Source organism: Gymnoscopelus braueri (genome assembly GCF_963280865.1).
Source record: "Gymnoscopelus braueri genome assembly, chromosome: 5".
NCBI classification, from domain to species: domain Eukaryota; kingdom Metazoa; phylum Chordata; class Actinopteri; order Myctophiformes; family Myctophidae; genus Gymnoscopelus; species Gymnoscopelus braueri.
Genome location: NC_137606.1, coordinates 10652404 through 10676316, shown reverse-complemented (window position 1 = coordinate 10676316; position 23913 = coordinate 10652404). Strand labels below are relative to the sequence as shown.

The 23913-nt window shown below is 42.1% G+C and overlaps 1 protein-coding gene across 9 annotated transcripts in view; it reads left to right on the top strand.

The window, feature by feature from the left end:
* The window catches only part of fli1 (Fli-1 proto-oncogene, ETS transcription factor), a 72295-nt gene that overhangs the window by 20966 nt on the left and 27416 nt on the right, over positions 1-23913 (top strand). For 6 of the 9 annotated variants that reach the window (XM_080428120.1, XM_080428117.1, XM_080428122.1 and 3 more), the window contains 4 exons: positions 2273-2487; positions 3113-3267; positions 7263-7466; positions 17911-17979. In XM_080428120.1, coding sequence (XP_080284246.1) covers positions 2273-2487; positions 3113-3267; positions 7263-7466; positions 17911-17979 — 643 coding nt within the window. The remainder of the gene's footprint in view (positions 1-2272; positions 2488-3112; positions 3268-7262; positions 7467-17910; positions 17980-23913) is intronic. The other 3 variants (XM_080428118.1, XM_080428123.1, XM_080428121.1) reach the window with 2 other exon arrangements.

Genomic DNA, 23913 nt, shown 5'->3' with positions numbered 1-23913 from the left:
TCCACTTCATTTCAAAGACAAATATTGTACTTTTGACTCCACTCCACTTTCTATAAAGGGAAAAGGGTACATTATGAATTAAACACTTAAGCTCTATTTCAATAATAGAGAAAATAGCAGATCCAAAACACCTCGTGATGTGATGCTTGGTGAGAAAGAAATCTACATTTTAATGTAGCAAAGCATTGAAAATTAAAATGTTCTCTGTAACTTAGAAATTTTGAATACTCAAGTATTTTCAAAACTCAGGTACAAATTTGAGCAACTTTCACTTGTAGTTGAGTAATAATTGTACAGGAGTATCAAGATGAATGCATGCTTTGACTCAAGTAGGCTACTGGGGTGGGGTACTTTGTCCAGTGGTGTAAAGTAACTAAGTACATTTACATTTACGGTACTTTTACTTCTACTCCACTACATCTCAGAGGCAAATATTGTACCTTTACTCCACTACAATTATTTGAAAACTTTAGTTACTAGTTACTTTGCAGATATAGATTATGACATTATAAAACATACATTTTGATTGATTGATTGAAATTTTCATTAGGCAAAAGAATGTAAAACAACACAGTTACATTTACAATACTTTTGACTAAAAGGTCCGACCAAAAAAGTCCTTGCGGACTTGTTTCCGTAGGGGTCCTTGAATTAATTTCATAGACATATATAGTAGCAACCAAACAGTTCAAAAATCAACATAAAAATACAGAGGGGAAAAAAAATACCACTACGTACAAAAAAGCATGAAAAAATTAACCACTTTAGCCCTATTAAAAAAATTAACCACTTTAGCCCTATTTTATACCTTGGCTATTTGAAAATAGGCGATCTACAAGCTCACAACGCGTCGCATCGCGACACATTGTGAGCTTGTAGATCTGCTATTTTCAAACAGTTTAGTATTTAACTTTTGGTACTTTAAGTACATTTTGATACCAATACTGTTGTTCTTTTACTCTAGTAAATTTAGAATCCTGGACTTTTAGTTGTAACAGAGTACTTCTACACTGCAGTATTGATACTTTTACTTAAGTAAAACATAGTGCTTTTTCCACCACTGACTTTGTCCACCACTGTCTGGGGGTCTGAGTTGTGAAAGGAAACACAATGCTAAAGTGGGTAAAGAAGATTTGGGTAGAGATGAGTAAAGGCGACGTATGAAATGTTGTTTTATTCCACTATGGGTACATTATTAATAGAACAAATGCTGACATACATCTCTCCCAAAAGGCAGATATTGGCCAATAATATCAGATACCGATATATCAGTCAGCGCCAGGTTTACATGTAGCAGCCCATCACGGTATTGTGGGCATATTTGAAGTCATGCTAACATCAACAGGAAGTCAGCGTTGCTACATAGGCCTAAGCGCTGTGTACACAAACTACTTAGGATGCCAGATTGCGATATGACACGTAACTGCACATAATTGCTGTAAACAAAAAACGCACAAAAGATTGAAGTTCTGAGATCACAGGTTTTTGATTTGTGCCGACAGAGAGATTGGAGCCGTGACCACTGAGGTTTCTGAGTTTTAACTTAATGTTGACTTCACAACCTTTTAAATACAGCGATGGTAATGCTGACACCAACCCTTTAACTCGGGGAGGTTGACATGGAAGCATGAAGATCATCACTGATGTTGTTGTTGTTGGGTGGAAACCTTGTATGTTTGAAATCATTCCTTTTTTATTATTATTGATAAAATGTTTTAAAGGGATAGTTCACCCCCAAAATGACTTTTTTTCTATCGATTAGTCACCCCATGGAGACTTGAATTCATGGATATTTTTTAGTTTTTGTCACATTCTTAAGCTAATAATTCGATGACCGGCAGCGGTTCCGGTATAGGAGACATTAAGAATCTCCTTTGTGTCTCCCACTGGAACCGCTGCCTACCGGTCCGCTGGTCATCAAATTATTGTCTCAGGAATGCGACTAAAACAAAAGAATATCCATGAATTCAAGTCTTCATGGGGTGACTAATCGATAGGAAAAAAAAATGTTTTGGGGGGGTGACAAGCTCACACTTGTAGATCGGCTATTATCACTACGTCTGTGCGACACTCTTGTGTGACGACGTAGGGCATTCATTTATGAAAAAGTAGAAATGTGGAGGTAGGCCTACAAGATTTCTGCCCGAAACAGCAACGGTATATTTTCTATTTTTCTATCTATAAACGTTTTGCTATTTGTCTTGTCTTCACCATTTGTGAAAAAGAAAAAGAAAAAAGAAGAATCCTAAATATTCCCTCTTTGACCCTACAGGAGGCGCTATCAGTAGTGAGTGAAGACCAGTCCTTATTTGAGCCTCCATACGCTGCTGCTCCCCCTCCTCTCCCCAAGACAGATATGACTGCATCTGGCACCCAGGACTACGGACAGACCCACAAGATCAACCCTCTGCCCCCACAGCAAGAGTGGATCAACCAGCCCGTCCGGGTCAACGTCAAGAGAGAGTATGAGCACATGAATGGATCCAGGTATGTATGGTGTTGTGTTCCACGTCCAGTAGCTGCTTGAGCCATTAAGACCGGGAACGCATCTGTGTCATTTTTGATTTCTTTGGCTATTCTAAAAATAGCAGATCTACAAGCTCATAACCGTGCTATGAGCTTGTAGATCTGCTCTTTATTGAAAAATCGTGAAAATGTGTGCAAATCTTTGAATATATATATATATATATATATATAAGCAAACATTTTTAACTAAAATCTTTGCTTCTGAGGGTCCCTGGAACGACACGTAAAAAATACCCCCGTATCGTTTCTAAACCCAAATGGCATCCTAAAAACTCATTTATGTATTTCGTGTTTATTGATGTAACTTTTAAAACAAGTTTTATTTTAAAACAATAATAGCCTACTGTAAACATGTAACCAAGTCAAGCTATACCGTTGTTTGAACTATACAGCTGATTCTATTTTGTCAGACTAACCTATGAGGTTTTATAAGTATAACTAACATTGTGTGTGTGTGTGTGTGTGTGTGTGTGTGTGTGTGTGTGTGTGTGTGTGTGTGTGTGTGTGTGTGTGTGTGTGTGTGTGTGTGTGTGTGTGTGTGTGTGTGTGTGTGTGTGTGTGTGTGTGTGTGTGTGTGTTTATGCAGCAGGGAGTCTCCTGTTGACTGTAGTGTGGGTAAATGCAATAAGCTGGTGGGGGGCAATGACACGTCTCAGATGAACTATGGAAACTACATGGACGAAAAGAACGCCCCTCCTCCCAACATGACCACCAACGAGAGGAGAGTCATAGTGCCTGCAGGTAAGCTTCTGCAGCCGCCATCCACATGTTGTTCTAAAACACTTTAACCACGTAAACCCATTAAGACCGGGGAAGCATCTGTGTGTCATTTTAAGATTTCTTTGGCTATTCAAAAATATAGCGCTATGAGCTTGTAGATCTGATTTTTTTTTTAATAAATCGTGAACATTTTTGCAAATCTTTGAATATATATATATATATATATATATATATATATATATATATATATATATATATATATATATATATATATATATATATATATATACATATATATATATATATATATATATATATATATATATATATATATGTTTTAAAGCGAATTCGGATTTGGATTCTTCAAATGTCTTCTTAATCCTGGCAGTTTTTTGAAAAAAAATATGTTGTTCTCCAACTTTTTCATGTCAAGGACTACTCAAAATGATATGTATTTGGCCGCGGACCCCTATCTCAAAATATGTTGTTCCAGGGACCCCCAGAAGCACAGATCGGAATTAAAAATGTTCGCTTCAAAACATATACTGTCAATCAAAGATTTGCACACCTTTTCACGATTTTTCTTTTCTTTTCACGAAGCACTCGGTGCTGCGCTATGAGCTTGTAGATCTGCTATTTTTGAATAGCCAAAGAAATCTAAAAATGAAACAGATTATTTCCCAGTCTAAATGGGTCAATCCCTCTATACGTAGTTTAACAGAACTGAGTTGCTCTTTTTTCACTCTACGCCAAAATCTCTTGGCCAAAAATAGCCCGCCGGCACAAACGTTCGTTACGTTCCCCACAGACTAGGGATGCCGGGGTTCATGCGGTTATAATCACCGAATCCCTATTTTATACTCGGTTGCGCACAAAAATAGATCTGGAAGTTCACAACACGTCAAATTGCGTTCTCATAGTTTTTTGACGCTAGGTTGAAAGTGGTTAAATCCATTTTGGGGAAAAGGCTGTGGTACGTTCCTCTCAAAATCATAAAGCATCTGGTTTAAAAGTGTATTTTATTAAATGTCGTCGTCGGCCTTAAATGGCTTATTATCCAAACGTATCTTTGCAATATTAAAATTTAGAGTAGGTCCCACTTTCTGCAGCCTATGACAATACTGAGCATTTAAAAAAACAGTGCAGTCTGTAAGTATCTCTTAAATATTTGTACAGGTACAAGGTACAGCTTGTAGATTGGCTATTTTAAGCATGCAACCAAGTGTAAAATCAGCCATTATGACGCCATCAAGGCTCCGCCAAAATGCACTTTAGTCGACTAAATCAACTGTTGATTTAATCGACTAAAATCTCATGATATTTAGTCAACTAAAACTAGACTAACACTAAAACATTTCAGCGACAAAAGACTATGACTAAAACTGAATCAAAATGCTGTCGAAATCAACACTATTGTCTACTTTGCTCCTTCCCATTCATGCCGCTATGTATGACTGCCTAACGTAATGAAGTGTATCTGGGTTTTTTTTGTACAAACTGATGAGGAAAACAGCAATGAAGGAACCAGTGCAATTCTCAAGATTCTCGCTTCCCAGTGCAACCACAGTCCTCTATTGTTGGACACAGGGCATTTCAACAACTCAATGTGAAGCTTAAGGGTACTCTCGGGCCAGATTTTTTGCTGTCGGGTAGAAACCTTGTATGTGCAAAACTGTTACTTTAATTCATGAAAAAAAGGGGGGAAAATGTCATATGGAGGTTTCTGCCCAACAGCGATGGTTTATTAACTGCAAAGATTCACGTCTGGAGAGGCAGACGGGGGAATCGAAAGCTGAGACGGTTTTGAATCGGCAGCATGGCGGTGCAACGGATTGCACAGGAACAGAAGTTTAGAAATTGGAAACAGCACACTTCATATCAGCAAGCAGAACAGGCTGAAATAGTAGTTGGAAGTCGTTATTTTTGCTTTAAACGGTTGTGGTTAAAAACAGACGGCTGGGTGTTTACTGCAACGGGGGCAATTCAGGTAGAAGCCCTGTACGTTTTCAATCACAGTAAAAATACACTACAAAGTTCATTTTCTGTGATTGTCTAAGCTTCCTGGCACACGTCAATATATTGTTCTATGTGGCAAACCCCTACTCTGGCACCCAAGAAGGCGAAAACAAGCCATAAAAAACGATCTGACAATTCGGTTTGACCCCGAGGGCTGTTCAAATCATGTCTGGAAAGCAAACACGAAGCTCACCACTAGTGGTTAAGGAGTGGCATGGGCTGTATGTGGTTGAGCTTTTTAGGCTAATGGGTGGCCTTTTTGCACAGTCGTTCAGGAGCAACACTTGAGCCGTCCTCCTTAAAATGGAAATTATTTTTTACCAGTGGATTTTTCATTTATTAATTACGTGCTGTCCTCTTTCCTAGGGAGAGCACATTCAATTTTGTTATATTGAAAAAAAGAATTTGGGTAGCTGGTGAAAAATAAATAAATTAACCACCAGTGGTACTCAAATGTTTTAGTAAAGTAAAGTAAAAGTATCAATACTGCATTATGTAGAAGTACTCTGTTACAAGTAAAAGTCCGGAATTCAAAATGTTACTTGAGTAAAAGTACAAAAGTATTGGTATCAAAATGTACTTAAAGGACCAAAAGTAAAAGTACTAAAATGTTTGAAAATAGACGATCTACAAGCTCACAACGCAACGCTAAAGTGGTTAATGTATGTTTTATAATGTAATTTATATCTGCAAAGTAACTAGTAACTAAAGTTTTCAAATAATTGTAGTGGAGTATCTCAGAGGTACAATATTTGCCTCTGAGATGTAGTGGAGTAGAAGTAAAAGACAATTGGAAATGCTCTTAGTTGCTTGTTTTAGAAGAGAATGCACTTAAGACTTCTTTCTGGTGATTAGTAGTTTTCTTGCCTACCTATGTTGAATGCACTTTATTGTAAGTTGCTTTTGGATAAAAGTGTCTAAATGACTGTAATGTACTGTAATGTAATGTAATGTAATGTAATGTAATGTAATGTAATGAAATACTCCAGTAAAGTAAAAATACCTAAAAATGTTACTTGAACAGTACTTGAGTACATGCACTTAGTTACTTTACACCACTGTAAACAACCTACAACCTCTACTGGTCTACTATTATTATGTGATGAAGGTGAAGTTCAGCTGCATGTGGAGTCTATGGAGAAACGTGCAGAGAGCTTGTAGACAAACACAGGTCTTTGCCGCATGCATTTTGATTGGCTCCCTGGAGTGACCTAAAACAGTGGAACAAACAGCTTTCACCCGTTGCCCCGGCTAAATAGAAATGGGAGTCATAAAACATTTACAACATCTCCAGGTTTATACCAATAGAGAGCAATGCCTAAAAGTCTGAATATACAGCAGCAGTGAAAAAAGGTCTTGAAGAAAAGTGCTGGGAACACTTTGCACCTGTACAAATATTTAAGGGTTATTTACAGACGCACTGGTTTTTTAAATGCTCGGTATTGTTATAGACTGAGATCTACGCTGCAGAAAGTGGGACCTACTCTAAATTCTAATATTCCAAAGATACCATTGGATTGGATAATAAGCCATTTCAGGCCGACGACGTCATTAATAAAATATAAACACTTTCAAACCGGATGCTTTATGATTTTGAGAGGAACCACAGCCTTTTCCCAAAATGGATTTAACCACTTTCAACCTGCTGTCAAAAACTATGAGAACACAACGTGACGTGTTGTGAGCTTGTGGATCGGCTATTTTCATAGCGCAACACCCGAGCGCAACCAAACTTGTCTTTTAGTTCTACTGGATCTCTTCTCCACTAGTCCCTACCTAACTTTAGTCTAATTTGTTGACGAAATTGTCAATATATTTAGTCTTAGTTTTAGTCATCATAGCTTAGTTTGTATTTATTTTAGTTCGTCACACATCAGTGAAAAAAGGTAGTCGGCAAACATTTTTCGTCATAGTTTTAGTTGACGAAATCAACACTGCAGCAGACAAGACAACATATCATCCGAAACATTGTTTGTCCTCCTTTTTTCTCCCGTCTTCAGACCCGTCCTTGTGGTCACAGGACCACGTGCGCCAGTGGCTGGAGTGGGCCATCAAGGAGTACGGTCTGCTGGAGATAGAAACGGCCATGTTCCAGAACATGGATGGCAAGGAGCTGTGCAAGATGAACAAGGACGACTTCCTCAGGCTCACCACCCTGTACAACGCTGAAGTCCTTCTCTCTCATCTCAATTACCTCAGGGAAAGTAAGTGATGTGCCCACAAATGGAGGCTATCAAGTTAAATTAACACTTTGGATTTGACTGTGATTTCAGATGCCAAATACAATAGCTGAGCAGCAATTCATTTCGGTGTCATCGTTGCCACTTTATGAAGAGTGGTGGAATGTAACTAAGTACATTTACTTAAGTACTGTACTTAAAGACATTCTGCATAATGAGTACTTTTACTTTTGGTACTCTAAGTACATTTTGATGCCAATACTTCTGTACTTTTACTCAAGTACATTTTGAATTCTGGACTTTTACTTGTAACAGAGTATTTCTATATTGCAGTATTCATACTTTTACTTAAGTAAAACATTTGAGTACTTTTTCCACCACTGGTCCATAGTGGTAACAGGACCAGATGTTTCGTACACTGTATGATGAAGGTGCAGGTAAATAAAATAGGCAGTAACATTAACATGTACTTGTGTGATAGGCAAAAGCAGGTGGTTAATGGGTTGATTACGAGAAACAACCTATTAATAATGATCATAGGAGAAGATTATTGTCAATAAAACCACAGGTGTATGTTGTCGTGAAATAGCAGATACAGTCAGTTTTTTATGGCAATGTGCTGCATCGATAGGAAACTTAAGAACTGACATGAGGACAACCTCTCAGGGATACTTAACCTACTTAACTGACGGTTGGCCCTTTATGTGTTACAAAACATAGTAGTCTAGTGTTCATAAACGGAGCCTCCGTCTTTTCTTCCTTTGGGTTACGATATTTGTGTTGCTTTGCAGGCCTGTATTTTCTGTCTGCCTTTTTGCACAGGGGTTAGAGTCAACTTTCAGTAAAGACATTAGCCTCTTTTTTCTCCCCGGAGTACTTCTCTTACTTTTGGATGAGAAGTGCAGGATGAAAAAATGCCAAACCAAGGGAAACAACGCGACACACTGTGTTTTTTTTCTGTCGCCACAGTATATTCATATTACAGTCAACAAACAATGAAATTGCCCTTACTGGAAACCTGGGCCCACTTTATCCAAAATGGCTACTCAGTATTTCAGCGCTGCAGTGGAAACCAACAGGGTTTCTTTTCCCTCTCTCCAGATAACCATCTATATCCCCCAACTCCACTTTGCAGTGCCTTATTCCACATAGTCTACAGAAAGATGAAGCCCAGGTGCATTGCCTCAGGAACCATGCCCAGGCCTGTGTGTTCAGAACAGCGCCGGGAAGTTTATGTGTAATTTTACAATGGAAGCAAACAGAATTCAACCCTGCATATCCTCGGACGAGGATTCCTGTGCTGCTTTTTACTGTGTTTTAGCTGGAGAGATCACATGCTGATGTAGGCCGAAACGTTTGTCATGTAAGGCAGTGGTGGAAAAAGTATTCAAATGTTTTACTTAAGTAAAAGTATCAATGCTGCAATATAGAAATACTAAAGTACAAGTAAAAGTTCGGAATTCAAAATGTGCTTGAGTAAAAGCACAAAAGTATTGGCATCAAAATGTACTTAAAGTGCCAAAAGTAAAAGTACTCATTATGCAGAATGTTCCATTTCAAGTTTTCAAATATGTACAAATCTTTTGAAAATAGCAGATCTACAAGCTCACAATGGGGCACATCGCGACGCATTGTGAGCTTGTAGATCGGCTATTTTCAAATGGCCGAAATGTATATAGGGCTGAAGTGGTTAATGTATGTTTTGTAATAATAATTAAAATCTACAAAGTAACTAGTAACTAGTAAAGTGTTCAAATAAATGTAGTGGAGTAAAAGTACGATATTTGGATCCGAGAAGTAGTGGAGTAAAAGTATGAGTGTTGGAAATTGGAAATACTCAGAGTGCGAGTTCGCTTGTTATTGTTAGCCAGAGAGATGAAGTCATAACGAAAAGAAAGTCTCGGGAGATAGATACACAAATGTAAGTTAAAAAGAAGAGAAGATGACTTCTAGTGTGGTCAATACCCTAATAGTAGGGTACAGCTAAATAATAATAAAAAAAGACCAAAGGGTTATGATTCGAGAAATAAAAGATGGCAAAATTGTAGTTGTGTTTATTAACCCGAAATCAGTGCTATTACTGTAAATAGTAGTGTCTGGTAGGCAGACAAAACAGTGAATGACCTCACCCTCAAGTCTTTTCACTTTGCAATCATTCGTGTCTGCTAGACTTGCGGTGCTATCGCGGTATGTCAGGAGAGCGGCCGGCAAGACCGCTTGCGGTTGCAAAAGTATATCATGACACCGACTTGGGTGGAGTAACCGATGGCTCGACTAAATTTAACATTACTCCTCCAAAGAGAGAGAAAAAAAGAAGAATTGCGATGGGCCCTCGGTCGGTCCGTGATGTAATGGGAACTGTATTTTGTGGGTGTCAACAGTTTTCTCAGTGCATGGCTGTCTGGGCAGAGAGGGATGCTTGTCGCGAGCATAACGGCCTCATTGTGAGAGCAGCGGGTGGATCTGTGTGTCTGACCGCCGCTGGCTGGCCGCGCGCTGCCAAGCTAGTTTTCATTATGGCCGCCGGCTCACGTGCATCAGTACATTTACTCAAGTACTGTACTTAAGTACAGCTTTGAGGTGTTTTGACTTTACTGGAGTATTTCCAATTTGCCGTACTTTTACTTCTACTCCACTACATCTCAGAGGCAAATATTGTACTTTTACTCCACTACAATTATTTGACAACTTTAGTTACTAGTTACTTTGTAGATTTTGGTTATTATTACAAAACATACATTAACCACTTCAGCCCTATATACATTTCGGCCATTTGAAAATAGCAGATCTACAAGTAGATTTGATACCAATGCTTTTGAACTTTTACTCTAGTACATTTTTAATTCCCAACTTCTACATTGCAGTATTGATACTTTTACCTAAGTAAAACATTTTAGTACTTTTTCCACCACTGATTGTTTGCTACTTTTGTGTGACAAAGTAGTATGAGGAAGTATAGGGCATTCATTGACCAAAAAAATACATTGAAATATGGAGTTACGAGTTTTCTGCCAGACGGCGACGTTCTGCAGTATGCACAGCGTGCCCCATCACCGCTCCTTTTTTTGATTTAGGCCCTTTGTGTGTTTTGGAGACAGAAGAGATATCTTGGGAATCCTCTCCGCTCGCCAATCAAAATTACTTTGGACTCGTTCCCAACGATAAAAAAAAACAAAAGACAAAAATCCTCCCAGTCGTCCCGTGTCTCGACTGGCCTGCTGGCGACCGGTTTCAGGCGGCTCTCTCTCCGCTAAAAACGGAGAGATGTCTGAAAAGCGGCACGTATTATTGACACTGAGAGCCCGAGGGCCAAGAGGAACTATGTTAGCAAAGGCACGTCCATGGAAGACAGGAGGCGGAGGAGAGAGAGAGGGAGCAAGAGAGGAGAGGAGAGTTCAGGGTTTATGCCGACCCTGCAGGCCTGATGATTTGGGAACTGAAGCTGTTCTCTCTCTCTTAACCCTGAAGCACAAACAAACACAATCATGCAGAGCAGGCCCGGCTTCACAAAAGAGAGACCGCCAGTCTTCACTCGCAACAGCTGGATAGAGGCTGTGTTTCCAGTATACAGATAGAGAGTGGAATACGCAAAGGGATAGAGAGAAGGAGAGAGAGGAGAGAGAGAGAGAGAGAGAGAGAGAGAGAGAGAGAGAGAGAGAGAGAGAGAGAGAGAGAGAGAGAGAGAGAGAGAGAGAGAGAGAGAGAGAGAGAGAGAGAGAGCAAACTAAGACGACCCTGGAAGAATTACTGATCACAGGTCATGTGACATTGCCCACCCTCACAAAAACATGCAGTAATCCTGATCTCTATACTGCCTCCCCCTGGCCAGCCGGGGCGCCTGATGGAGGGGAAAGGAACTGGTTGGAATAACGTGTTCCTTCCACGCGCTACGTTCAACCGGGGAAACTCTCCCCTGTCAGGTGATAAAAAGGCTTGTTAGCTCTCATGCATTGAAGGAGGCATGAGCTCGGCTCTGAGCTCTCCCTAGGTTGGCAGAGGGAGTGTAGTGCCCAGGATTACTTAGACAATTGGCACTGGGTGAAGAAAATGGGGCTACAAAATCATGGGATAATAAAAAAAAAAAAAAAAGACATTACCCACCAACATGAAACCCCTGCTCTCCGCGGTCCGCACCCCCCCGTTCCGAACTCCCGACGGTCGGTCGGCCACTGGAGAGACGACTGCAATCATTTCATACACATCTGTCCGCATCATGTGTGCATTTTCGGTCTGTTTATTGAAACTGATTAACATTCCTTGGAGTCATTAAGCCCCCATACGTATACGTATAATGTACACTCGGCCCCGGCACCGAGGCAGAGGGACACGCTTCCCCACCCTACGGCCATACCATAACAACACATTCCTGCCACGTCACGCCACAGAAATATCACTGCGAACGCCCACGCCCACGGTCCGGTCTGTGGGCACCGCCGTCTGAGCGAACCGTCTGTCTGTCTCGCCTGCCTGCCTGCATGGGCCAGCTGCAGTTGCAGTTGCAGTAACAAGGGTGGTTGCCCGTGCATTATTTTGGCCTCATTGTTGGTCACTTATCCAGATTTTTATAAGCGATGGACGCCCGCACCCCAATGTGCTTTCAATTTGGGGGTGCAATTTGAGAATTTGTTCAAATTAGTCTGTCAGGGAGCAACTGCGGACTGTTTGCTTTATCGCACCCATGTAGGTCGGTTTGATACCACATGTGCTGGAAACGGAGCGCAGCGAGAGAGAGAGAAAAAAGAAAAAGAAAAGCCTCAGACAACGAAATACTGTATCCTCCAACACGCGGCGAAGGGCGAGAGAAGGGAGGGGCAGACAGACAGACAGACAGACAGACAGACAGACAGACAGACAGACAGACAGACAGACAGACAGACAGACAGACAGACAGACAGAGACATTGGGAGGCAGGAGGGACCAGGCATGGAAACAAAATCTAGATCAAGGAAAATAAATAAATTGATAAAAAGTGAGGAACGAAAACATACTACATACCCAGTGAAATCACTGTAAGACTTTCAGGTCCATTTTTACACTGTTGTTGGAGTTCTATTAACATTCAGGATTCGACTATGGAGGAGGAGAAGATAAGGAATGCTAGAGAGACATGGAAGACAACACAGTGGGGACTGCATGGGGAACAGTACGTGTGCGAGAGAGAGGAGAGAGGCACTAGAATAGAAAGTATATGATGATATAGACAGGGGTGGGGGAGTATTTTTTTGTGTGTGTCAGACGCGCATGGAAATGGCCCGAGGTGGCCGTGATTGAGTGCCGTTGGAGTATAGCAATAGCTCTGTTTCCCAGCTGTCGCCGTTCTCTGTGTCTGGATGGATTTACAGTGAGGGAGTGAAGAGGGAGAGAGAGAGAGAGAGAGAGAGAGAGAGAGAGAGAGAGAGAGAGAGAGAGAGAGAGAGAGAGAGAGAGAGAGAGAGAGAGAGAGAGTGATAAGTCTGGGCTTCTGCTCTGCACTACTGCTCCTCGCTCCAGAGTGGGGGACATTCTCGAGCCCTCAATAGTTTATACAGACCATAAACATCTGGGCTCGAGGGCTGAGGAGGGGAAAAAGGAGGTCTGGAGCTCTCTCTCTCTCTCTTCTCTCTCTCTCTCTCTCTCTCTCTCTCTCTCTCTCTCTCTCCTGCTTACTCTCTCCCCATCACAATATTTTTATGGAGCACCCCCTGCATTAGTTCTCTCTATTGGCAGATTATCACTGGTGTGGAAGGGATCAACAGGCTGGCCGTGGGCCCATTGCTGTTAGCTTGTCTGGTTTTTTAGACACCGTTTGCAACGCAGTCGGTCTGGGGCGATTCAATCTGCAACGTCTGGATTCAGTCACTTAGCGCTATAGCCACTTACATTACAGTATGTGTGCTGTGTTAGCATCGGCAATAATGTTTTACCTTAAACGATGGGACTTTTTAATTTATAGAATCTGGTCTACCAAGGCCTTTATGATAACTAAGTGTTTTTGAATTGCCGTTTCAATACACATTTTTGATTCACAGTCAGCGGTGGTGTAAAGTAACTAAGTACATTTACTCAAGTACTGTACTTTTCAGTATTTCTACTCCACTACATCTCAGAGGCAAATATTGTACTTTTACTCCACTACAATTGTTTGCAAACTTAGATTTTGATTATTATTACAAAACATACATTAACCACTTCAGCCCCATATACATTTTGGCCATTTGAAAATAGCCGATCTACAAGCTCACAAGAGCTTATACAGTAGATCTGCTATTTTCAAAAGATTTTTATACATTTGAAAACTTGTGAAATGGGACATTCTGCACAATGAGCACTTTCTACTTTTGGTACTTTAAGTACATTTTGATACCAACACTTTTGTTCTTTTGCTCAAGTAAATTTAGAATTCCGGTCTTTGTAACAGCGTATTTCTGCATTGCAGTATTGATACTTTCACTTAAGTATAAAATGTGGGGGTTGGGAGAGTTTGTAGATTCTCATGCAAACACAACGACACTGACATTTTAGATTTTTAAGTGAACTGAATGTGATTTGAGCCTAAGCTGTTTTGCATTTACAAATTGCATGCGAGTGCATGGACTATAAGTTAGAGCACCTATAGTTAGAGCATCCTTATACTTATTGGATTGCATTGCTTATAGGGGGCTGGCTTCCATTTGGCCCCTCTTCAGGGGGTGAATTGCCCAAAGGTGGGGGGGGGGGACCCCTCAGTTTGTTGACAAAACCCAGGCCGCATGTTTGAGGCGATGGCGTATCGTATGGCTTGACAGAATCAGCACCAGGGGCCCAGATGGAGGTCCTACACAGTGATGGTGGACAAGCCAGAAAGATTTCTGTCAATATTATGGGTGTCCAAAAAATGAAGGACGGGGCCTTTTTCTGAAGAACCATCAGTCACAAAAGAGGAGAGGAAAGAAAATAGTTCGGAGGAGATGTTACGTAATCCAACAGCCTCCGAGCAGATGTGGCAGGAGAGAGAGAGAGAGAGAGAGAGAGAGAGAGAGAGAGAGAGAGAGAGAGAGAGAGAGAGAGAGAGAGAGAGAGAGAGAGTGTCTTAGGGGTAGAAAGAGAAAGTGGGGTAGAAAGAGAAAGTGGGGTAAAAGAAGAGAGAAAGAGTTTGAAAAGCTGAACGCCGGCCAAGCGTCCCCGCTGTTCCGTCAGATTACCCAGACATGTTTGTTTTCTGAGGGGGACGAGTGCGTCCAAATAAATAGGCAGCGCTGTCAAGACTCCTTCGCCCAAAGTGTCGGCAGTGGTTTGCCTCTCTCTCTCTCTCTCTCTTTCTCTCTCTCTCTCTCTCTCTCTCTCCAATTTCTCTTCATCCCTCACTAGTCTCTCCCTCATACTCCCTCACCTTCTCTTTGACACACTTTCCTTCTGTCTGTCTGTCTGTCTGTCTGTCTGTCTGTCTGTCTGTCTGTCTGTCTGTCTGTCTCGCTCTCTCGCTCTCTCGCTCTCTCGCTCTCTCTCTCGCTCTCTCGCTCTCTCGCAGCAGTCCTGAATTGCTTTGTGGGACAGGGTTGTGGTTTTCTCAGCAACGCTGCCTGTTTGCCTGTCTGGGTCAGCCCACATGTGGAACACAGTAGGAAAAGGGTTAACAGATCCTTCCCTCCTTCCCTCCCTCCTCTTGCTCTCTCTGTTTCTGTCTGTCTGTCTGTCTGTCTGTCTGTCTGTCTGTCTGTCTGTCTGTCTGTCTGTCTGTCTGTCTGTCTGTCTGTCTGTCTGTCTGTTGCTCTATCTTTTTCTGTCTGTCTGTCTGTCTGTCTGTCTGTCTGTCTGTCTGTCTGTCTGTCTGTCTGTCTGTCTGTCTGTCTGTCTGTCTGTCTGTCTGTCTGTCTGTCTGTCTGTCTGTTGCTCTTTCTTTTTCTGTCTGTCTGTCTGTCTGTCTGTCTGTCTGTCTGTCTGTCTGTGTGTGTCTGTGTCTGTGTGTCTTTTCCTACTCGTGTGTCTCTCTCCCAGAGAGACGGTGCTGTGTTGGCTGGCCCATGCGCCCGTGCAGCTTACGCTCAGCGTGTGGAATTATTTTTGTATGGGGGAGAGCTGCGTTTGATTGCTGTGCAGGGACCCTCTGCCTCATACAATGGCTCCCCTGTTCAGAGGCCCCCGTCCCGCCGGGTTCTCCAAACTAGACCCAGAGCCTTGGGGGTGCCGTGGAGTAGTAGTAGTAGTAGTAGTAGTAGTAGTAGGTGGAACTGGGAGGGGTGATGTGTGCGTGTGCGTATGCGAGTGCGAGTGCGAGTGCGAGTGTGAGTGTGAGTGTGAGTGTGAGTGTGAGTGTGTGTGTGTGGAGTAAAAGTACAATATTTGCCTCTGAGATGTAGTGGAGTAGTAAAAGTATAGATGTGGAAATTGTGGAAATACTCCAGTAAAGTAAAAGTACCTCAACATTTTACTTAAGTACATTACTTGAGTAAATTTACTTAGTTACTTTACACCACTGTGTGTGTGTGTGTGTGTGTGTGTGTGTGTGTGTGTGTGTGTGTGTGTGTGTGTGTGTGTGTGTGTGTGTGTGTGTGTGTGTGTGTGTGTGAGACTGTGCATGCGTGCGACTGTGCATGCATGCGTGTGTGTGTGCCCCCTCTCTACCTCTCACCCCCTAAAAACAGAACCCAAGTCTACCACTGTTGCTGGCCCCCTTCCACCCTCCACCTCCACCTCCACCCCACGGCAAGATAGGGAACCCGCCGAAAAAGCCCCTGTAAAATACACGCACATAAAAAGTTGTCTGATTTGGGTCTTCCACCCACCCAACCCCCCAAAACATCCAATCAGAAAAAAAAGGCATCATCCTTATACCCGGCAACTCTTCCCCCCAACCCGGTTGTCCTTGTGCTAAATCTTTGCGCTCCCCGCGTAGTAGTAGCAGCGCTTGTGTTTTCTCTGTGCATTTTTGGGTCTGTTTTTCCACTCGCTGATTTATGCCTGGGGGCAGCTAAAATTAAGAGAGCATTTTGGTGCCGCCCAGGGTGCCTGTGTAGCAGAGGAATGCACTGCTGAGTTCTGCTCCATAAGGTGAAATGAATAGGCAGCCATATGCAGAGTCTCGCTTACCTCCCGATTTTATTATTCAAGAAGTAGAGGTTTTGCAGTTAACACTTTAAGACCGGGAACGCATCTGTGTCATTCTTTGGATTTCTTTGGCTATTCAAAAATAGCAGATATACAAGCTCTTAGTGCGGCACCGAGTGCCGCACTATGAACTTGTAGATCTGCTATTTTTGAAAAATAGTGAAAATTTGTGCATTTACTTTTTTCAAAGCAAACATGTTTAACTCTGTTACAACTTCTGGGGGTCCCTGGAACAAAATATTTTGAGATGGGGGTCCACGGCCAAATACATTTTCAAAGAAACTGTTAGGATTTAGAAGACATTTGGTAAATCCCAGGGCCCAGACGCAAAGATTTGAGTTACAAATGTTCGCTTTAAAAAATAAATATATATTCAAAGATTTACACACATTTTAACGATTCTATTCAAAAATAGCAGATCTACAAGCTCATAGCGCGGCACCGAGTGCCGTGCTATGCGCTTGTAGATCTGCTATTTTTGAATAGCCAAAGAAATAAAGAAATTACACAGATTCGTTCCCGGTCTTAATGGGTTAAAATGTCGACTGACTTCGGGGGGGTTTCCACCCTTCTGCACTTGCAGCCTTATAGCTGGTTTAATTTTTTTTTGTGGACTAAACTTAATATGCCATGTATTAGCCCACCCCTGCCTCCAAGACAATGTTTTTAAAGGTATAAACATGAGTGATATGTGAGAAATGAAAAGGGCTGAGCTCTGTCCTGTACTAATTAAGCTGCACCGTCTACTGCCACCTGCTGGCTACTGACCACTGTTACTGTGCTTCCTGATACACAGTACAGCAATATTTGACACATTTCTTGTTACTTTTACTTATACTCTGTGGTAGAATGATACCTTACATTGTTATTATGTTGCTCATCTTTGGCCTTTCAATATGTTCAAGATGGATTGGCACAGGCCTGGTATCTATTGTTTTGGGTACAGCTTGGTCCCATGACACATGCAAGTTCCTCTCTCTCATTATAGATTGATACCTTTATTGATCCCGTGGGGGGAAATCATGTTTGTATTTAACTAGGCTCTCTCCCTGCTTTGCTCGGTGCACTACTCTACCACCATAACCTTGAATGTTTGATGTACTTCTCCCATGATAATTTACTAAACATGTATCTTATAACGTCTGCCTCAACAATTACTAATTGATACAGAATTCCTCGACACTCAATATGAGTAAATTAAAGTTGGCCATAGGAGTACAGTGTAGTACGAACAGGCAGAACAGGGTGGACGGTGGAGCAGTGTAGACTAGGCCTACATTCAGGTTTCTTTTCTTGCCAGTTGTGACGTTATATTTCAGAGCCTCTTACTATAAAAGACAGAGATGGAGTCGTGTATAACCATTTTTTTTTATTGATTCTTTCTTTCTTTCTGGTACTGTTGCAGGTAGCTCATCGTTATCCTACAATACTCCATCTCATGCGGACCCGTCCCCACGCCTGGCTGCCAAAGAAGGTACTCAAGTCCTCCTAGATACTGTACAAGATACTGAGTATTTTGGTGCATGCGTGTCTGAGCTGGAACTGGTGAACTGGTCAGGCTACACATGGGCCTCCATTTGACACCATACAGTGTACAATCCTTAAAATCCATACATTTAAAGGGTTCACACAAAAACAAAAAATGTATATTGATTAGTCACCCCATGGAGACTTGAATTCATAGATATTTATTTGTTTTTGTCACATTCCTAAGCCAATAATTTGATGACCAGCGGACCGCTAGGCAGCAGTTCCGGTAGGAGACACAAAGGAGACTCTTTGCATCTCCTACCGGAACCGCTGATGGTCATCAAATTATTTCCTTAGGAATGCGACAAAAAATAAAACATATCCATGAATTCAAGTCTCCATGGGGTGACTCATCGATAGAAAAAAAAATAGTCAAATAGCGAAAATAGCAGATCGACAAGCTCACAATGCGTTGCGGCGGGTTGTTAGAGTGATTCATATAGGGACGCTAGGAGTGTACGAATTTGTTTACATTTGTACACTCTCCGAGTTACAAATGGGTAATTAGCGCACACGCACGCACGCACGCACACACGCACACACACACACACACACACACACACACACACACACACACACAGACACAGACACAGACACAGAGACACACACACACACACACACACACACACACACACAGACACAGACACACACACACACACACACACACACACACACACACACACACACACACACACACACACACACACACACACACACACACACACACACACACACACACAGTCTGTATAGAGCGCACATCCCCAGCTCAAGGCAGGTGCAGGTGCTTTTGTTTTGTTCCTGAACTAACAACCACAGAACAGTGTTACAGCACAGTGAGATTCAGGCCGTCTACCTGAGCATCAGGAAAAAAAACACTGGCGGTCACAACATAATAGATGGTAGATTAGCGAGACAAAGGGGCGTGACGACGGCTTCTGCTCACACTTCGGGGACAGAAAGAGAGTGTGAGAGTGGCTGGCTTGAATGCGGTGAAGCGGAGCAGGAGGCTGTTTGCATGAATGAGACTGTTTGTGAAATCAATGGACATGCATGAGTAGAGACAGGTGGTCGAAGCCACAGCTTGTTACGAGAGGGTGATTGGCCTTTGTTTTGGTAAAGCTAGACTCTGCCGCTTGACACTCTTCACTCATCCACCCGGACATGGCAGGAACAGAGAGACAGAGAGCGAGAACGTGTATGGGTTTATCCGATGTTTTTTTTACTATGCGGGGGGGAAAGAATGGGTTGTTCAAAAGAATGATTAAATCTGTTCTGACACAAAGTAGTGGCTACGCTCGGTTCTCTTTGGGTTCACCCAGCATAGTTACTTTGAAATGTAAATGTGTTTTTATTAACCTCTTAGAACCTGCGCAAAATGTATGTTGATGTACTTGCTACGTGTGTCTGTAGTTCACGTATCTCCAGAACCGTCCAACCGACTGACTTCAAACTCGTGTCCGGCATCAAGTCGGTCGTATATACGGTTGTAGGTTGTCCAGAACTGCCCATCCGACCGATATGTTTATACAATATATTATGGCATATTCTTATCGGGCATCTCCATATGGGCATAACATATAGGCATTATGTGGGAATCCGGATGTCCAGAACCGTCAATTCAACCGATATGCCCATATGGGCATATCGGTGAACTACAGACACACGTAGCTACAGACATACGTGAACTACAGACACACGTAGCTACAGACCATACGTGAACTACAGACACACGTAGCTACAGACATATGTGAACTACAGACACACGTAGCTACAGACATACGTGAACTACAGACACACGTAGCAAGTACAACACGTGCACATGCAGACAGAATTTTTTAGCAGGTTCTAAGAGGTTAACCCATTCAATCCCGGGACGCATCTCTGTCATTTTAGATCTCTTTGGCTATTCAAAAATAGCAGATCTAAAAGCTCATAGGGCGGCACCGAGTGCTGCGCTATGAGCGTGTAGATCTGCTATTTTTGAAAAATCGTGAACATTTTAATAAAACAAATATGCCCATATATGGGCACATACTGATGACATCAGGGATCTCCATATAGGGCATGAAAGGGACACAGGCAGACAGACGGGTACAACAGGTACGACAACGGGTATTGCAGAACCGGGGTGGGGCATGCATTCCCAACTTGCATTGTTCCCTGAGTAGTATAGTAGTATAGTAATTAAGCATGGCTAAAATAGCGGATCTACAAGCTCACAATGCATCATATCACGTTGGGGTTGTGTGAGCTCGTAGATTGGCTATTTGCGCTATTCGGTGTTGGACAAAGTATATACAGTAGTAGGGCTTAAGACAAGTGGTTAAGAATAGCAGTAGTTTTATATAGTAAATGTAGTTTTGCTTTGTCTGCTGTAACATGGCAGAGATTGATGGAAAACATAATAGCTGGGTATTACATGCAATGAATGCTGGGAAATCATGACAGTGCGAGTGTGTGGTACAGTGCTGGCTGTAGTCTGCTCAGCCAGGGACACTCTCATTCTGCTTTGACATCTACATGTTGTGTTTAACCCATTCAATCCGGGAACGCATCTGTGTCACTTTAGATTTCTTTAGCTATTCAAAAATAGCAGATCTACAAGCTCACGAGCTTGTAGATCGTTTTTTGAAAAACGAATCTTGAATCCCGGACAAATACATATCATTTTGGGGGTCCTTGACATGAAAAAAGTTTGAAAACCACTGCTATTATAGCAACATAAAAATAAACTGTTAGGATTTAGAAGACATTTGTAGAATCCCCCAGAAGCAAAGATTTGAGTTAAAAAGTGTTCACTTAAAAATACATATTCAAAGATTTGCAAACATTTTGAAGATTAAAAAGAAAAATTGCAGATCTACAAGCTCATAGTGCGGCACTATGAGCTTGTATATCTGCTATTTTCTAATAGCCAAAGTATAAGAGAGTGGTTAAAATCTAAAATTACAAATGCTTTCCTGGTCTTAATGGGTTAATTGTTTGTTCTTAATTCATTCCAAAGCCGGGCACTCAATGTTTGAGTGGTTGTGACGTGTTCCGCTTGGGCTCTGGTGCCTGGCAGCGAGTTCCCGGTTCGATTCCCGGCCTGGCCACATGGATTTACTGCTGCCCTTTACTTCCTTTACTCTCTCTCTCTCTCACCTTGTTTCCTGTCTCTCTCCACTATACTATGTGGTGTGTGAGGTTTCTGGAGTCACCACATTTGATAGGTCACCAATGTATGCGTGACAATTGATATGACATAAACAGCAAATTGTTTGTTTATTAGTTTGCATCAATGCTAACAGTATAGTTTCCTTTACAGTACATCCAAAGGTGTCTTTGAGGATGAATTGACAAATGACAAACCATCTGTTGATGATTACTGTGCAGGATGTAGCTCTGTCCACAGATAGGCTAATGTACTATATGTATACGGTTAGCCTAAGGCTAGTGCTCACAATTCACACTGGAGCGTCACTAAAGACAGTTTTTAATCTGGATCCGGGCACCCCCAGGGCCAAAAATGAGTGATTATTATAATGATGCGCATTTTATGAGAATTTAATTCAAGCCAAAACATATTTTCAGTGTCCCAATAGGCAGTGGTGTAAAGTCACTAAGTACATTTACTCAAGTACACTTTTTTGAGGATTTTTTACTTTACTGGAGTATTTCCCATTTTCAATAACTTTTACTTCTACTCCACTACATCTCAGAGGCAAATAGCATGCTTTTACTCCACTACAATTAGTAGAACATTTTAGTTACTAGTTACTCTGAAGATTTTGATTATTATTACAAAACATACATTAACCACTTCAGCCCATAAACATTTCGGCAATTTGCAAATAGCTGATCTACAAGTTCACAATGCGTCACAATGCGACGCATTGTGAGCTTGCAGATCTGCTATTTTCAAAATTATTTGAAAACTTGAAATGGGACATTCTGCATAAGGAGTACTTTTACTTTTGGTACTTTAAGTTCATTTTGATGCCAATACTGTTGTACTTTTACTCAAGTACATTTTGAATTCCGGACTTTTACTTGTAACAGTATTTCTATATTGCAGTATTGATTATTTTCCTTAAGTAATACATGTGAGTACTTTTTCCACCACTGCCAATAGGACAGTAAGTAAGTGAGTAGCCTATAGGGCGCTACCACAGGATGGACTCACTCCTCGGGCACTTTTCACTTAAACACCAAGTTCTGCTGACACAAGACTAAAGCCTCAGTGTGAAACGCGCTACACATCCTTTACACATGGACTATACGGTGTCACCGCTGGTAGACAGAGGGGTAAGGACTGCAATAACAGCGATAGCCCCGCACACAGGATGAGGGGCCGTATCTAGGCGGGAGGAGAGGAAACGCTAGCGCTGATAAGTGTCCGAGAATGCCCTCTCTCTCTCTCTCTCTCTCTCTCTCTCTCTCTCTCTCTCTCTCTCCCTCTCTCTCTCTCTGTATCTGCCTGGGCCTGTGAGCGTTAGCAGACCACGTACTTGTTCTCGCCCCTGGCTTCAATAGCAATAGAGAAACGGGCAGAGGCCAGATAAGATTCTGCTCGGTCACCCCCTGACCCCCATTCTTCCTGGTTCTCAGCGGCAGGTATTTGGACTGGCAGGGATAAAGGGGCGACTCCCTTCCAGCAGCTCCCCCCACCCACCCACCCCACATCCAACCCCACCCAGCCCTTACCGAGGTTATTTCTATTATGAGTTGCTCCTGTAACAGAGTGTTCCGCTCACAGCGTCCGTTACAGCAGTGGTTTTCAACCTGTTTCATATCAAGGTCCATTATTTATTCGACATTTGAGCCACCGAACCACCATTTGATGAGACTAAGACTCTCAGACCCAAGACTCGAATATTTTGTCAAAATGGCAATTCTTTATTTCTTCTACATTCTCTAATTGTGTTAGACTTCTTGTAAATTAAGTAATGCAGATGTTTAACAATAATTTAACCCTTGAGAGTGTAAGATGAAACAATGGTTTCATTTTACACTGTCAAGAGTTAAAGGGATAGTTCACCCCAAAATGACTTTTTTCTATCGATTAGTCACCCCATGGACTTGAATTCATGGATATTTTTTATAGTTTTATAGTTTTTCTCGCATAGCCAATAATTTGATGACCGGCAGCGGTTCCGGTAGGAGACACAAAGTGTCTCTTTTGTGTCTCCTACCTGAACCGCTGCCAACCGGTCCTCTGGTCATCAAATTATTGGCTTTGGAATGCAACAAAAACATTCCATGAATTCAAGTCTCAAGGTCCATTTGGTTACCAACTCTCCATCATTTAGCTGGGGACCACCTGGAACCCCCTCAAGGACCACTGGTGGTCCCCCGGACCACTGGTTGGGAACCACTGTGATACAGTAATGCTGTGCCGCTAGACAGCCAGCCAGCTGCTGCTGGGATGAAGAGCCCCAAACTCAGAGTAAAAGTTTTAATTAAAAAAACAAAGTTATGACAACTAAACCAAAAGCAAAAAAAAAAGAACGAAATTAAAGACAGCTAATGTTTTGGTTTGTCACAGGCTTTTCATTTGACAGAAATGTTATACTCATATGGAAGAGAGGAGCTTTGCCTCAGCAGCGATGCCTGCCTGCCTCCCTAAGCCTTCATCAACATTTTGCTGAGATCCATATTGCCAGATGTCTAGTGTTCAAATTGGCTTTTCGAGAAGAACAGTGGAATAGCATGCCGGCTCTTTGGGGTTGAGTAAGCACGAGCGTTCAGCAGGAGACTGCCTTTAATCTGCTCCAGACTGGAGCAATGTAAAATGCAACGTTATGAATAAAGGAGAGCATATAAAACTCGGAATGCCAGCAAGCTAGCTATGAAAGGGTGCGTGCGTGCGTGCGTGCGTGCGTGCGTGCGTGCGTGC